Source organism: Xenopus tropicalis, chromosome 2 (genome assembly GCF_000004195.4).
Source record: "Xenopus tropicalis strain Nigerian chromosome 2, UCB_Xtro_10.0, whole genome shotgun sequence".
Classification (NCBI taxonomy): domain Eukaryota; kingdom Metazoa; phylum Chordata; class Amphibia; order Anura; family Pipidae; genus Xenopus; species Xenopus tropicalis.
The window spans coordinates 89426802-89443433 of record NC_030678.2 but is presented as its reverse complement, the minus strand read 5'-3'; the positions used below and the strand labels follow the sequence as shown (position 1 = coordinate 89443433).

Here is a 16632-nt window from a genome sequence, read left to right as displayed (position 1 = left end):
TGTTTGCCCGCGGATGCTGCGGGGCAAGGTAGGGTGGGTCCCAAGTATGCCAGATGCGATGCAGAGGAGGGTGTGGCCTGCGCTCGGCGGATAGAAGACATGTTCTAAGGCTTAGAACACGTCTTCTATCCACCGAGCGCAGGCCACGCCCCCCTTATATTTTTTCTTAAAGATGTGGCAGCGAGCCGGATGCAGCCATCAAAATAGCCACATCTGGCTCCCGAGCCATAGGTTCCCTACCCCTGCATTAGTAGTTTCTTAGAGGCTTAGCCTAATTGTATTGGTGCATGTATACAGCCTCCCATTTTTTAAACCTCATGCACAATTATCCATCCACAAAAAAACACTTAAATTCTCCCTCATATTCAACCATACATATATGTCTCAATAATCACCCTCCCATGTTTACAAGTTCCAGATGTATTATGTTTTCTCACAGATCTAAATCTTGTCGACTGCATTTCTGCATTCAGTTGTAGTGTGTGGTCCACACTTTTCCTGTTTTTTCTCCCTTTTATTTTTTAAAATGTGTACAACTCCTTAATATTCACCCTGTACTATTAAAAACAAACAAACACTTTACATATTGTTTAGGGAATATCTGCATATGTGATTGTATAATGCAAAATAAAAATTTTTTGCTTTTAGTTGAAAATAAAGTTTTCTTTTTATACCAGTCCAGAAATGGATTTCACAAGAGGGGTCCTGTTTTCTACAGATGCGAATTAAGCACTTAATGAAATCAAACTGCATACAGCAAGCAATGATCTTATCGAAGATTTGTTCAGACACAGCTGAATTGCTGAATGATTTTTTTTTTCGTCAGTCATTTATCACATGCCTGTGTACTATGTTACCTAACGAGGATGCTTTTAAAGAGGTAAGGTGAAACTGAAGATGTTTTACAATAAGTGTGCAGCATTTGAAAAAAGCTTAAAACATAAAACGTGGCAAAAAACAAAAAAACAGCCTGCGTGAGATTTGATAGTTGCTATTTGTAGCAGCAATTACAATTGCATCCGCTACCCTTCTGATATAAATGGGAAGTATCATGTGTATGAGTGTAAGCCCTTTGGCCCTTTGGCCATATTTTTATTCTGTAAGCCTTGATTATTAAAAAATGGCAAGATCTCTGGTGCTTTATAAATAATTTGGTATGGACCATAAAGAGCATCAACCAACTAATTGTTAAAGTTCAATGTGTACTTTAATGTTATTGAAAACAACCAAATTAGTACAGGTATTGGAACTATTATCCAGAATGCTCAGAACCTGAGGGTTTCCGGATAAGAGATGTTTCCATAATTTGAATCTCCATACCTTAAAGCTGGCCATACACACACCGATAATATCGTATGAAACCTCGTTTCGTACGATATTCGGGGCGTGTATGGCGAGTCGACCGATATCGCAGGAGGCTGCTGATATCGGTCGACTCACCGATCGGCCAAGTTAAAAGATTTTGATAGGGCGCCATAGAAGGCGCCTGATCAAAATCTGCCTTCAGGGCTGAATCGGCAGAAGGAGGTAGAAATCCTATTGTTTCTACCTCCTTATCTGCCGTTTCAGCCCAGAACGCTTAGTGGCCGATTGTACGATCTTTCGTGCAACGGATGGTCGCACGAAAGATTGGAAATCGCCACGTGTGTGGCCACCTTATGGCTGCTAAAAAAAATTTAAACATTTATTAAACCCAATAGGATTGTTTTGCCTCCAATACGGGTTCATTATATCTTAGTTAGCCTTTCTGGATAATGGGTTTCCAGATAACTGATCCCATACCTGTAGTTGCAAAATCATTTGGTTGCTTCCTTTTACATGCCTGGGTGTCTCCTTATCTGTGACAGTTGATCAGCATGTGTTCATACGAGCATACTTTTTGTCTAAATTAATTTAATGTTCAAATCTTAAAAATTAATTCTACATTCCTGTCCATATGAGCACAGTCCAAACCACCAGTCCACGGTGAAGCTCAGTATATAATAAGTTGCACCTTATGTCAGCGCCTAACAAATGAACAATGAGTAACAGTTGGAGAAAGGGACGGGGTTTGTTTATACAAGGACTTTTTAGGGGACTAGTGATATGTTTGAAATGTGCTCGTTTGCACAGGAAGTAGAATGTGACATTATTTTCAATTTTAGATTTTGCTCTCTTAATTAAAACAACAGGCAAAAAGTGTGTTCGGCACCAGCCCTATTAACTGAACTAATGTTAAAAATGGAGTATGCTGGCCCTTTAAGGGAAAGTGAGTTAACCGCTTAAATGACCCCACTCTTACAACATTTAGATGTAAAGTTCTTTAGCGGGTGCTAGGGGCCCAATCTGTCACTGTGTATCAGAAGGTATGGGACCAGTTATCCAGAATCCTCAGAGAGATGGCCTTCCCTTAATTTAATTTGTTCTGGATAATGGGTTTCCAGATAACAAATCCCATACCTGTACTTGAAACAGGGATATACTTTGAATTGTTATATTAGATTATTTTTTTGTCTAGATCCAGTGACATAAGGGTAGAATGTCACCATACAGTTGAAATAACCTACTATTGCTTACTTCATTGTAATGTAGCTGTTGTAACCACGTGCCACTATTAGAGATTCCACAATGATGTTAGCAAATATTAATTTTGAGCCTATAAGCTGTGTACACACAAGCATTTACTTAATGTTTGTGTCACTAAAGCATACTGGCTTAGGACATTCAGCTCAGGGAGACCCATTATCTGCATATTTATATTTCATATGAGTGGAAACAGACAGGATTGCTCTGATATGTAGCCTTATCCTTAAGTCTATAGAAACACCCTCCAGTGGCCATATTTTTTAGGGAAAAATGACAGACCACGCTCATCTGCTTTACAAAGCGTTCATTTATTACAGGGGTGGATCAGATTTAAGTTAACTTTTAGTATGTTATGGAATGTCCTATTCCTAGCAACTTTGCAATTGGTGTTTTTTTTTTTTTTTTATAGTTTTTGAATTATGGCCTTCATCTTATTTCCAGCTTTCAAATAGGGGGTCACTGACCCCCGCAGCCAAAAAACAATTTCTCTGTGAGCTAACAATTTTTATTCTTATTTACGTTTTATTTCTATCATTTTATGTATTCCCTCTCCTATTTCTATTCCAGCCTCCCATTCAATCCTCTGCCTTGTTGCTAAGGTAAACAAGACCCTGATAATGATAATGACTGATAGTGTACAACTCCTAAATAACTGAAACACCATAAAAAATGAAAAACAATTGCAATATGTTTCAGAAAATCATTGTCTACATCATACTAAAAGTTAATTTAAATGTGAAAAATCCCTTTTATGTATGTCAGACATGTGAGCTTACTCAGTACAGGTGTGGGACCTATTACCCAGAATGCTCGGGACCTGGAGTTTTCGGGATATGAGTCCTTTTCGAATTTGGATCTCCATACCTTAACCTCTACTAAGAAATAATTGAAACATTCAATAAACCCAATAGCATTGTTTTGCCTCCAATAAGAGTTAATTATTAGTTGGGGGCAAATACAAGGTACTATTTGATTACATATTGTATATATAGGGTCTATGGGAGAACGCTTTCTCATGATTGTGCTTGTGGATAGCAAGTTTCTGGATAATGGATCCCATACCTGTACAAATATACTATCCTCGATATCTGCGGTATTTCCACATCATTATACTATGCACACAAACTAAATACATTTTTTAAAATAACGTTTATCATTAGGATAGCATTAAAATTGTTAGTATCTTTAGTAAGCTGATTTTATTAATTTTATTTTCAGATTTCAAAGATGGATGGAAAGGAAATATTAGATACAATATGTAATCTGGAATCTGAAGGACAAGATAATACAGCATTTATTCTCTGCACTACTTATCTCACCCAGCAACTGCAGAATGAAATCACTTCTTGCTCCTGGTAGGTGTGTTTCAGTTTTTATCAGTTTTTTTTATTTTATTAAAATTACTAATTTTATCAGTAAATAAAAGCTTCTCACTCCATTTCTATGGGTGCCTAATCTTTAGTTTCAGTGCCCATAAGTCTCCACCCCATGGAAGTTTGCATAGAATTCTCAATTACAGTGGATCTTTTTTTTTTTTTTAACTGATCAACAGAAAAGATCTCACCAAAGTGATTTGTGACAAATTTTTGTGACAAAATTTCATCGACTGTGATTTCATGTGTTTTGACAATAAAACAAACTCTCAAGGGCGGTGGGGTTGGTACTTTTCATAGACAGTGTGTCCTGAGGTGACCAAAGTGATTTGGTATTGCCCTGAAATAGGGTGCCTCATTTCTGACTCGGCACCTTTTTTTAATTTTAGCAGTAGAATTTAAGACAATTACTTGTAGTCCTTACGTGCAAAAAATAATCTTTGTGCACAGAAACTTTTAAAAGTGCATAGTAGAAGTGTAAAAGTCTATGCAATACTAAATTATATTGTGTGCATTCAGGATTTTCTGTGCACTCCAAGACTGTATGTGTGCCAATGTCATAACATGTGCTGAAGGGCAAAGCTTAGAGGGAACATTGATATTTAGTTAAACTGTAAAACATTAAAGGACATGTAAACCCCACTCACAAAAATTTAATCACTGAACAGCTTCTTTGAAATCTTTCAATATCTGCCACACTGGTTGTCCAAAGGTTAATAGTAAGGCTGCAGTGTCCCCCTTATCACTTAGATTTCCTTCTCCTCCTCTAATCCACTTGGCCCCCTCCCTCAGGAATTTGCTTTGGCTGTTGGTTTGTGGGCATGCTCAGTTGTTCTAAGCTCAGATTACTAAACACGCCCCCCCAGTCTAGCAGCCAGTGAAGAGATGGCATTGCTGGTTTCTCCTAACCTCCTCTCTTAGCTCAGCTCAAACAAAGCAGAACTTTTATCAGAGACAGTTCTGCCTGTGTCAGCCTGTATTCTTGATGAAATGTATGCTGAATAAGGGTGTGTGTGTGTGTGTGTGTGTGTGTGTGTGTGTGTGTATGCTGTTTGCAGATTTAAATGTAACTGATTATGTATCAGAGGAAAAATGGCCACCGGGTGAAAGCTGCTATTTGCTTTAGGAAAATGTGACAGTGCTGGCAAGAGAAGGGGATATATGCAGTACAAATGATGCCATTTGGATGGGGGAGACGTGTCCAACTGATATACATTGTAGGTAAATGTAAGCTTTACATGTCCTTTAACATGTTTGAAAAAGAAAAAAAAATTCAAAGAGTTGAAAGAGATGCAATGAATGGTTATTACATTTTTAGAACAGACTACATTGTTTTGCAGGGAGTTGACTCTATTTTGGAGCAAGCTGCAGAGAAGGATCGATCCATGTTTAAACACATTTCTTGAAAGATGCAGGCAGTTTGGAGTCATTGCTAAAACACAACAACATCTTTTTTTCCTTATCAGAGTTGTGCATGCAGAGGTATGTAAAATGTTTTATGAGATCTTGGAGTTGATTTAACAGCATAGGTGTAAAGGTAGCCATACACAGTAAGATCTGCTCATTTAGGAGAGGTCGCCAAACAAACGGTGGGTGATATCAGGCTAATTAGATTTGGCTTTGGGGCCAAACTATGAAATTATGACGACAGGTATAGGTGCCGGGCCAAACGATGAAATTATGACGACAGGTATAGGTGTCATCGGATTGAGGACCGCATTAACAAATAGATGTGGTCCCTGATCTGATGGAAAATCAAATCTTCCTCACGGAGATCTGCCCAATTTTAGGCCAGATAACGATTGGGTAGGTCCATTGTGTGTGCTCATAAACAGACAACATAAACAGATATCTGCCCATGTATGCCCACCTTTACATAGCAGGTACTAGCAACTACAATTTAGCACCTGTGTTTATAAATCAACTGTGCTAAGTTAAGACTGTACTGATCATCTTATAATTATGGCCAGATAAAAGGATTTTGAAAAATTTTAAAAGGCACATCAGAATGAAATAGCAAGCATGACTACATAACTTGTGAACTAGATAATCTTTCAATATACTAAACTGAAAATCATATATGCTAATGCCGCCTTGGCTGATGTACAGTAAGAGAGCTGAAGTAGAGCTGGAAGCAGCTCGAAGAGCAGTTTTACACATTAAATCCAGCATCCTTTTAGGGAGGATCTGCATCTTTTATTAAGCATTGATGTGCCCTGCTGTTAACACTACATATATAACTTCTCTTTCAAAGTCCTCCTTATTTTCTGTCACCATTTATCAGCCCATGCCAAACTCTATGAATTAGAGCATTTTTATCAGTCATGTAAGGCTAATTTCCCACAGGGAGATTTGTCGGCCGTGGTTAACCTCAGATTTAAATTCTATTTAACATTTACTTTTGGCTTCCATTTTGTTAGACCGTGATATCACTGTGAGTTATCAGCTAGAGGAATTGTTCATAAAGTTAATTTAATATATTTTTGTTTAAGGAATAGACCATTTGCCCTACTGTTCAGTCTTGGGACTGCAGCAAAGAATGTGCCTATAAATGCAGCCTTAGGGTAATGTCACAAGGTGCGCTTGAGCATCAGGCTTTTTAGGCAGCCTGAGACAAATCCCCAAAAACTCCTCACATGGACAAATTTTTATTTTCCAGGAATAAGTTGTACTGTTAGTTTTAGAAGCATCTGATGTTTGTTATTAATGAACAACTAATGTTTGCTATAAATGTCTGATTGTAAACTAGATTTTGATTCTCTTCTAGGCTGGAGATGACGGTGTTCCGGTTTCAATAGTGTTATGCATAAGAGCCCTTCAGATTCCTTCAAATGACACTGATGCAACAAAGACTTCTGTTTGCAAAACAATAGCTTGCCTCTTACCACAAGATTTGGAGGTGAGACGAGCCTGCCAACTCACAGAATTTTTATTTGAGCCAACTTTTGATAGTCTAAATATATTGGAGGAGCTATTTCAGCAGCCTGATCAAAAAAATGATGAAGAATCAAGTGTTATTTCAAACTCCCTACGCTGTGAACTTTTGCTCGCTTTAAAGAGTCACTGGATGTTTGATCCTGAGTTCTGGGACTGGAAAACATTAAAGCGGCATTGTCTAAAACTTCTAGGGAAAGAAGAATCTGATCAGGAGGAAGAGAATTTTGATAATCCTTTAGTTAATGAGGCAGATGTTTTAAACCCTTCATTAGGTAGCTATGAGGACTACATTGAAAAAGCACAAGCATCTCCAGAATATGTTCCTAATGAACTTGAAACTACCAAAGTGAAAAAGCCAGTTGGATCATCTGAAAGGTATAAAAGGTGGCTTCAATATAAATTTTACTGCTTAATCTGCAACAGAGAAGTAATTGAGGCCAGAATTCTCCATCATTCTAAGATGCACTTTGCTGATGGCATATACACTTGTCCTGTTTGTATTAAGAAGTTCAAGAAGAAGGATATTTTTGTACCTCATGTAATGGACCATATGAAAATGCCCATGCGACATCGACCAAGGAAGGACAAAATGCAGGAACTGAAACCCGATATGGAGTCTGCTGAAGATGCATGTGATACTATGGGTTACATTTCATTTAAAACAATACAAGATAAACAACTTCAAGACAGAGATGTTTACCCATGCCCAGGCACTGGTTGTTCTAGAGTGTTCAAGCAATTTAAGTACTTAAGCATACATCTTAAAGCTGAGCATCACAATAGTGATGATAATGCAAAACACTATTTGGATATGAAAAACTTGAGAGAGAAATGTGCCTTTTGCAGAAGACATTTTATTACTGGTTTCCATTTAAAGCAGCACATGAGAATTCATTTAGCATCACAGCCTTTCTTATGTGCTTCAATAGACTGCAGTGCAAGATTTAATACTATTAATGAACTTCTCATTCACAAACAGTCACACCCTGACCCCCAATACAAGTGTGAATTAGAAGGCTGCAGCTTAGTTTTTGGTGACCTGGGTCTCCTTTATCACCATGAAGCTCAACATTTTAGAGATGCTTCATATGTATGCAGTTTTTCAGGTTGCAAAAAGTTCTATTATTCTAGAACTGAGCACCTAGAACACATTGTAACGCACACAATAAGTTCTAATAATGGTAAAGATGTAATTAATGAAATAACCTGCAAGCAAGAAAACCAACACCTTTCTTCCCTTAATAATCAAGCTTACACACTCAGTAATTTGGACAAACTTTGTGGCAATAGCCCCATGCTCCAGGATACAAATATAGTACCTGAAAAGAAGATTCCAACAGAGCCTGGAGATGTTAGTTGTAAACAAATACATTTCAATGCTTCATCTCATAATCCATGTGAACATTTACACACATTAACAGACTGTTTAAAAAATGCAGGAGGCTTGCACTGCACTTGCAAAATAGCAAATACAGTTAAAGTCAGTCTCCAAAGGATTAACCCTCTTCAGTTTTCACAGAGCTTAGCTGGGCATAATACAGTTAATATCACAGACAAAAAACACAATGAGTCTGCTGGAGAGGACACACCAAAAACTCCTTTATTGCCTAATACCGAACAGTTAAACTGTGTAAACAAGTGTGTACCAAGCTCAGACAAAACAGGTTCTGCAGAAGATTGTGGTGAGACACATTTATCCTCTGTATGCCATAGATCAACATGTGAGAACACCATAAATGAACTTCTGACAAGTCTGAAGCATTTAAACTTAAAGAACTCTAATTCATGTATAACCACCTCTGGTGCCCAAGATTCTGAAGCAAATGCCAGCTCATCTATTGATTGTGCTGTTCCTAAAAACTCTCTTCCACTGAAACAAGAAAAAGTGCACAGTCAATATCTCACTCAGCTAGCTAGTAAACCATACCTTTGTGAACTTAAAGGATGCAAATTTGCTTTTGCCACGAAAGATGCTCTTTTAGTGCATTATGTAAAAAAACATCATTACACAAGGGAAAGAACTCTTAAGTTGCAAATATTTCAAAATAAATATACTCCATTTCAATGCCATATCTGCCAAACAGCATTTTCAAGGAGAACGCTCCTTCGAATTCATTACAAAAAAGTACATCACCTATCAAAAGAGAGAGCCACCTGCCGAAGAGGCAGAAGAAAGCTGGAAAATATTCAAACTCATATTAATGAGAGGCATAACAATTATATTCAGTTCCAAGCAAATGAAGCCAACACATCGACTCATGACAGTAAATCTCTCATCCAAGATTTTAATAATGAAACCTTCACTGATTCGTTGTCTGATGAAACAGATGCTGGAAATGAAAATGGCACATCTGGAAGTCATTCAGACAATTTTAAAGGTGGGGAAGGGAGAGGTAGAAGACGTGTTGTGGCCCAAGGAAAATTGTGTTATATATTGAATAAATACCACAAACCATTTCACTGTATCCATAATACCTGTAATGCCTCTTTTACATCCCAGAAAAGCTTAGTTCGTCACTACCAACTGGTCCATCAATATAACAAAGAATCTTTATGTCTAGAAAGAGATAAAGTCGATACTAGAAGGGAGTATGGCAAATGTAGACGAATATATACTTGTAAATATAAGGCATGTAGAAAAAGTTTCATTTGTGCAAAAGCACTTTCCAAGCACTACACAGAATTTCACAACCATGAAAATGAAGAAAAAGAACTTGATGACACATATGCAGAGAACAGCTCTAAACCCCAAACGGATGAAGAGAAATCCAGTGATGAAACAGAAACTGATGAGTCTGAAATTTATTGCGATGCAGAAGGCTGCACTGCAGTTTTTTCAGATCACGCAAGCTACACTCGACACATTTTATCCCGTCACAGGAGATATAGACTGTATGAAGGACGGAGAAAAAGAAGACTAAAACTGGAACAAGATGAAATGCAGGGAAAATATATTGCATCAAGGCACGGAAGTAATTTGATGTATAATAGAAAAAAACGGAGAGTGAGAAAAAAGGAAGACAAAAGGGAGTCGGCTGAATTAAAATCAAGAGAAGAAGCCTTACAAATGTGTGCGCAGAATGTTGATATCACTCAGTTCCCATGCATGATCCATGGTTGTTCTTCAGTTGTAAAATTAGAAAGTAGTATAATTCGGCATTACAAGCTAACACATAACCTGTCAGCGAATTATGTTACCGATAATACTGCAGGACTTGTATACTGTGTCAAGAACTTCCCACACTGTAAAACAGAACAAAACTTTTCAACTGAAGCTCATAGTCCAGAGAGGCACGATTCAATTAAAGAACATAAAATACCTAAATTACATTTACATGGTGATATCCACAGTAAATTTGATCAAAGTGATGGAGAAGAGGGGGTTCAGATTAATAAGTCAGACTTGTCTAGTTCAGATGAGAGAGACTCTCTAAATCAAGCTAAAATGTTGCATGGTTGTTTAAGGCAATCTGGTATACATTCATCTCTTAAAGAATGCATCAGTTCTGGTGCTAAGGTAATGCCCTCTTTTGCTAATTTTCAAACATGTGACGTGGGTAACAATGGACCACACAATTCTGTGGATGCAGACTCATTAAAATCCCAAAATGTGGACAGTGAAATACAGTTAACATCAAATTTAAAGGCAAGCTTTAAGCCAAATGGATTTGAATCATCATTTCTGAAATTTTTACAAGAAACTAGGGATTCGGATGATGATGATAAGTTAGAGGATACAGAATGGAAACCGCAACAGCACTGCAAATTGCAGAATTCTTTCCAAACTAAAAAACTCTCTTTTAGAGAAACTAGTAGAAATCACCATAAGGTATGCTTATCCCAAGGCAAGCGCTTAGGACATGATGATCTACCAGGATTCCAGCCTTTGTTGTCCAGTAATGTACAGACTGCAACATCAATACCTACCTTACAAACTCTAAGGACCATATTGGACAAAGCATTAACAGAACGTGGAGATCTTGCTTTAAAACAACTCCATTACCAACGACCCGTTGTTGTTCTGGAGCGATCAAAATTTAATATCCCCCTCATAGACTTGTTCTCAAGTAAAAAAACTGATGAACTGTGTGTGGGGATTTCATGAGAACTAAACCAAAAAGTGTGCCAGTATTAATTTGAGGAATCCATCTGAAATGCACAGAAGGATTATTGGTGAAAAAAAGACTTGTATTATAGCAATTTTGTGCAATTAGATGTATCATTTCCTGAATGTATTTTATCTGTGTTCACAAATATACATTTGTTTATCTTCCCAGATGAAAACATTTTATTTGGTGCTAGGACATCAATATAATTGGGCTTCCTTTGGAAATACATGTGCATGATTGTCCTGGGATTTGAATAATACAAGTTTTTCATACTTGAATGAAATATGCACTTGTGTGCTTTCTGTAATATATTGTACAGTATGACCTCTTATATATTTTTTTGAGTTGTGTTTCAATAAATTGCGAACTTTCACCTGTTATGATGGTGCATTCCAAATATATTTTTGTTTGCTGTAATATAGGATTTTTTTTTTAATGTTTGCCATAATTTGAACTTTCTTTAAAACAATCCATCAAAGCTGTATAGAATGGGCTAAATTTTCTGCACTAAGTGTAGGTTTAGCATGTCTGTTTTTACCTAATATTTTTTTTTATATGTTGAAAATGCTTTGATTTAGCCTAAGTGAAAATGTTGTGATGTATGCAGACTGAGTTTAATAAATTTATTTTCTATAAATTGGGTTGCAAAAGTTGAAACAGTAAAACCAGCATATTTGCTCAAATTTATGCAAGGCAGGATCATTTTGTTCTAAGCATTTAAAAATGTATGTGTAGCTTATGAAAGGCAAGAACTATATTCTGCTTACTTTGTCATTGTTTTAATAATGTAACTGTAGTCACTGAAGGCAAAACATGCAGATGTGCAGATTTTAAAACAAAAGCAGGAGTAATTTATAAATGCAGTACAAAGTGCAAAATTTGGACACAAATCCATTTTTTTGGGGGGTCATTGTAAACAACAATCAAGTCTTTTTAGTTGTTCAGTCTAGTGAACCAATATGGATCTACATTTGCATCAGTTTTTTAAATCCCACACAAATGGCAGCATGATCTTTTTCCCTGCATTTGTACTGGAATGGCATCATATCTACAAATGAAAAGTCAGTAACTTCATTAGCATCTGATTCTTTGTGCAAGTCAGTTGTGGCTAATGCCACAACCCGCTAAGGAAACCCTGGATTTGCTATTTGGTCCATTCTTTTGCGTTGAATTGTAGATTAGTGTTATAAGACTAGTGTAATTTGGAGTGCAGATCCATTGATGGACTTTAATACATCAAAGAATCTGCACTCCAAATTTCAAGAACTTCAGTTGGAATTGGAATTCAGTGATGCAATAACAGTTTCAAAATCACCTTTGGTGTTCAGAAAACACAAAAAAAAATTATATATAATTTTAAAAGTCCAGGAATGATGCACACAGAAAACTCCAAGTACTGCCTGGGTGCATGGTTAACATAACATAATTAGTAAGCATAAACAAACCACACTCACGGGACTTGTATGAAGCAAAAAATGGTGTTTAATTCAATGTTTCGGTTTAGACTCAAGCTGTCTTCAGGACACACTGAAGTCTAAGCTGAAATGTTGAATTAAACACCATTTTTTTTGCTTCACACAAGTCCTGTGAGTGTGGTTTGTTTGTGCTTACTAATTATGTTATGTTAACCATGCACCCAGGCAGTACCTGGAGTTTTCTGTGTGCATCATTCCTGGACTTTTAATAAATATATATATATATATATATATATATTTTTTTTACACTCACCGGAACTTCTCAAAAAGAATAGTGTTTTATTTACAAAAATTCCAACGTTTTGAGCAACAGCTGTGCTTTTTCAAAGGGACAAACCTGAGTTTAGTGCTCCTTTTTGTTCTTGAATGAAAAGTTGTTGTATGGTGAAAGTCCCTGAAGTTGACAAAGTAATATACAGGTATAGAACCCATTATCCAGAATGCCCAGGACCAAGGGTATTCCAGTTAAGGGGTCTTTCAGTAATTTGGATCTCTATACCTTAAGTCTACTAAAAAATCAATAAAATATTAAACCCAACAGGATTGTTTTGCATCCAATAATGATTATTTATATCTTAGTTGGGATCAATTACAAGGTACTGTTTTATTACTACAGAGAAAAAGGAAATCGGTTTTAAAATTGTAAATTATTTGATTAAAATGGTCTGTGTATAACATCAGGAAATTACCAAGGCATTTCATGGCACAATATAATTTGGAATCCAGTGTCAGAAAGCTGGGTCTCAAATGCAAATTGTGGGTCTTCCAGCAGGACAGTGACCCAGGAATGGTTAAAGATAATAATGTGTTAGACTGTTATGAAGAGGCCAGCCGTGAGTCCAGATCTAAATCCCATTGAACACTTGTGGTGATATCTAATAGCTGCAGGCAGATCGCATCCTTGTATGTATTTATAATCCACCTCAGCAACCAGGAGGAGCACTCCCAATACAAAAAGTACCAGCTTTATCTGGGTGCAGGTAAAGAAACATTTACACTAACGGGTCTTATAAAGTAATACTTTATTATAGAGAAACCAATGCTTTGGCTGGGTCGCTAGGTAAAAGCAACACAGCTTATTTCCAGTCATTGCTTTCATCCTACCTGGGATCATTTGTATAGTCTGTCTTGGGATATGCAAATGATCCCAGAGTTGCACACAGTTTCATGAGAAAATTGCCTCACCCTTCGCCATAATATCAAACAATAATATAGATGCTAAATGTCCTGAAAAAGTCACCCTCAGCTTATACTCGAGTCCCTCCAGTTAGCACCCTCTGCTACCTAATTGCCGCTGCCAACCCTGGACCCCTCAGGTACCTGCGGCCGTGCGCTCTTCTGCGTGCCGCTCCTTCCTTGCTCCGCCCCCAGCATGATGAAGTCATGTCACACACTCCCTGCATGTCAGCCTAGCAGAGCTATGGTGTACATTTGAACATTGGGATCTACGAAACATCTCATAACATGAGTGCACTATTTGTATAAAAACTGAAAAAGTAAGTTATGTGAAATAGCTTTTATTAGCTAAGTTACTCCATTTCAAATACAGAGCTTTGATTTCTTAGAACCTGGGGCAAAGAGTTAAAAGACAGATTATTCTTTCAAATGATTTCATAGATAATGAAATCACAAATTATGTTGAATAAATAGCTTTCTGTATAAACTAATACCTATTTGTATAGAATTACATCAAATATTGCCTATTGCACTATGCAGGTGCCGATAGTGAAGGTTCATTTAGGTTTGCTAATTTGCATGGCCTACTTAGAGGGCATAATCATGTTCACTGTGCATTATAAACATAGTCTCTTTTGAATCCCTCAGCATTCCCATTGATGGTCTCCAGAAGATGGACCTGGTTATATTAGAAGTGAAGTGCTGCTTAACCCATCCACAAAGTGATCTGGTCACTACAGATTGTCTCATTGGGGCAGACTTCCGCTGTATTTGATAGATCCTAATTTTATTGTTATTTATTATGATTATTGAAACTTAGCAGAAGCCGTTGCATTTCCCACCCTAGGTTATACTCGAGTCAATAGGTTTTTCCAGTTTTCTTAGGTAAAATTTGGTGGATCAGCTTATACTCGAGTGTATACGGTATAATGCCATTCTCCAGAACATAATCTTGAATGTGATTCCTTACCAAACACTCAAATAACTTTAGGGTTTAGTATTGCCAGTTTGAGCATACATCTCCTCAGTGGCCAATAGTTCTTAAAAAGTTGAAGAATGAGTTCTAAAGTTGCAACTTGTATTTTGGGAAATGTTTAATTTGTCATGTTCAACATTTGTGTACTGCAAGATACAGAGGTTAATGTAGTATAACATGCATAACTACAGTTCTTTTACATTAGCCATACAGACATTGGGCTTCAACTTCACATAAAACAACTGATTCTTTCACTTCTCATGCACACATGCATTCACACACAATATTATGCAGCTATGTTGATTTCCACTATTAACTTAATGGACAGTATTGGAACTATGCATACACATTTAGTCATACATGGAATCCAATAGTTTGTGATTTGGCCGAACCCCAAATCCTTAGTAAAATATTCAGCCAAATACCAAACTGAATCTTCAGCCCTTCATAGGCCACTGAAGGGTTAAAGAGGTTAAACATTTTCATGACAGAGTCTGATGATTTCAAGGAATCAGATTCAGTCAAGCACACGGATTTGCCTGAATAGGAATCCTGCATCATGTGGTATTTTAAAGCCATATTAAAAAAAAAAAACAAAAAAAAAACCCCAATACTGTATAAAACTGCAAAGGTGTGCGGGAGAGAACGAATTAAGGGTCATTTAGAAATATGCCTGGATGCTACATGCATGTAAAAGCCACAGGCGGTTTTACATCTTACATTTTACAATAATGCAACATAAAATTGACATGGGACTGGGAAAGAGTACCTGCAAAGGTAAGATAAAACATTCAACTATTAAAAACCATGATCAGTTAAAAAAAAAAATGCTTGAATGGGCACCGGATGTTTGGACATCGGACATTTGCTATAGGTCATTACCTTTTGGCGAGGGCCTCCACAGTTCATGACAATGTGGCTCAGCCATAGCGTGCAAATAACTAAATCCGCGCCTATAGATAGTGTAAAAGCCAAATATAAAAAAGGAAATGAAAAACATCAAATTTTTCATGAGCAGCCTTCCTCCACCTAATCCTGGGTATATAATTTAGAGTTGGTGCTACCTACCATGATTATATAGTAAAAACAAGTATTAAATTGGCTATGTTCTAGATACAGTACAGCAATATAAAAGCTATTTTCTTACACAATAGAGGTGCACTTTGGACACTGAGTATTTAATCTTTGAAGTGGGATATGGGCATAGCTCCCAACTGTCCCTATTTTCACGGGACAGTCCCTCTTTTGACAGCTCAACCGGCAGTCCCAGATTCTTACTGAAAAGTCCCACATTTCCCTTTCATCTCCTGCACTGAAGGTTAAAAAAAGATACAAATTTAATTAAAAGTAGCTTTTGGCAGAGAGCCCAGAAATCTTAACAAGCATCACCTGAACTTAGATAAATTGTTTCTCACTTTTAATTAAATAAGTAGCTTTTAGCAGAGAGCCCAGAAAGGTAAAGAGCCCCCCTGCACTAAGATACAACTGTAACTAATAAGCTAAACAGGTCTCTTGGGGGAACAGAGACTTGCAGCTTAAAGGGTAATTTCACCTTTTTCAGCAAAACCCCCAGAAATGTGTTCAAATTTCAAATAACCTGCCAAATTTAGTCAAATGGGAGTGGTATTTAGCAAACATGATTTGTGAATTTGTTAAAAGCGCCAACTCTCAAGTTAATTATATCAGCCATAGCGCCAACAGTATATAGAATACCAAAGCTCTTGCCTACCTAACTCAACTCTATTTACCCTTCCTTCCACACAGCTCCCAGGGCCAATCATACAATTCTTTGTACCTCCCGCACTACTCCCAGCACACAGGCTGTCCCCGCTCCACAGCCGTGTATATGTGCAAACGCTGCATCTCTTACAGCGCAGAGAGACCACGGAACAGTAACACAAGACGCCGGGACTGCTCCCGCTTTAAGGTTTAACATATACCACGTGAAGGTGACGCCGTGCGTCATGTGCGAGTGACGTCACAAGAGGACGAATTGCCACTAGGAACTAACTGCAACCCTA

The 16632-nt window shown here is 37.3% G+C and overlaps 1 protein-coding gene across 3 annotated transcripts in view; it reads left to right on the top strand.

Annotated features, from left to right (window-relative positions):
- rlf (rearranged L-myc fusion) overlaps positions 1-11621 on the top strand; it is a 28418-nt gene extending 16797 nt beyond the window's left edge. For 2 of the 3 annotated variants that reach the window (XM_031895630.1, NM_001129914.2), the window contains 4 exon segments: positions 678-880; positions 3784-3920; positions 5279-5420; positions 6706-11621. In XM_031895630.1, the coding sequence (XP_031751490.1) occupies positions 678-880; positions 3784-3920; positions 5279-5420; positions 6706-10980 (4757 nt within the window). In that variant the 3' untranslated portion in view covers positions 10981-11621. 3 annotated transcript variants of the gene reach the window in all.
- Positions 11622-16632: the final 5011 nt, after the last annotated feature.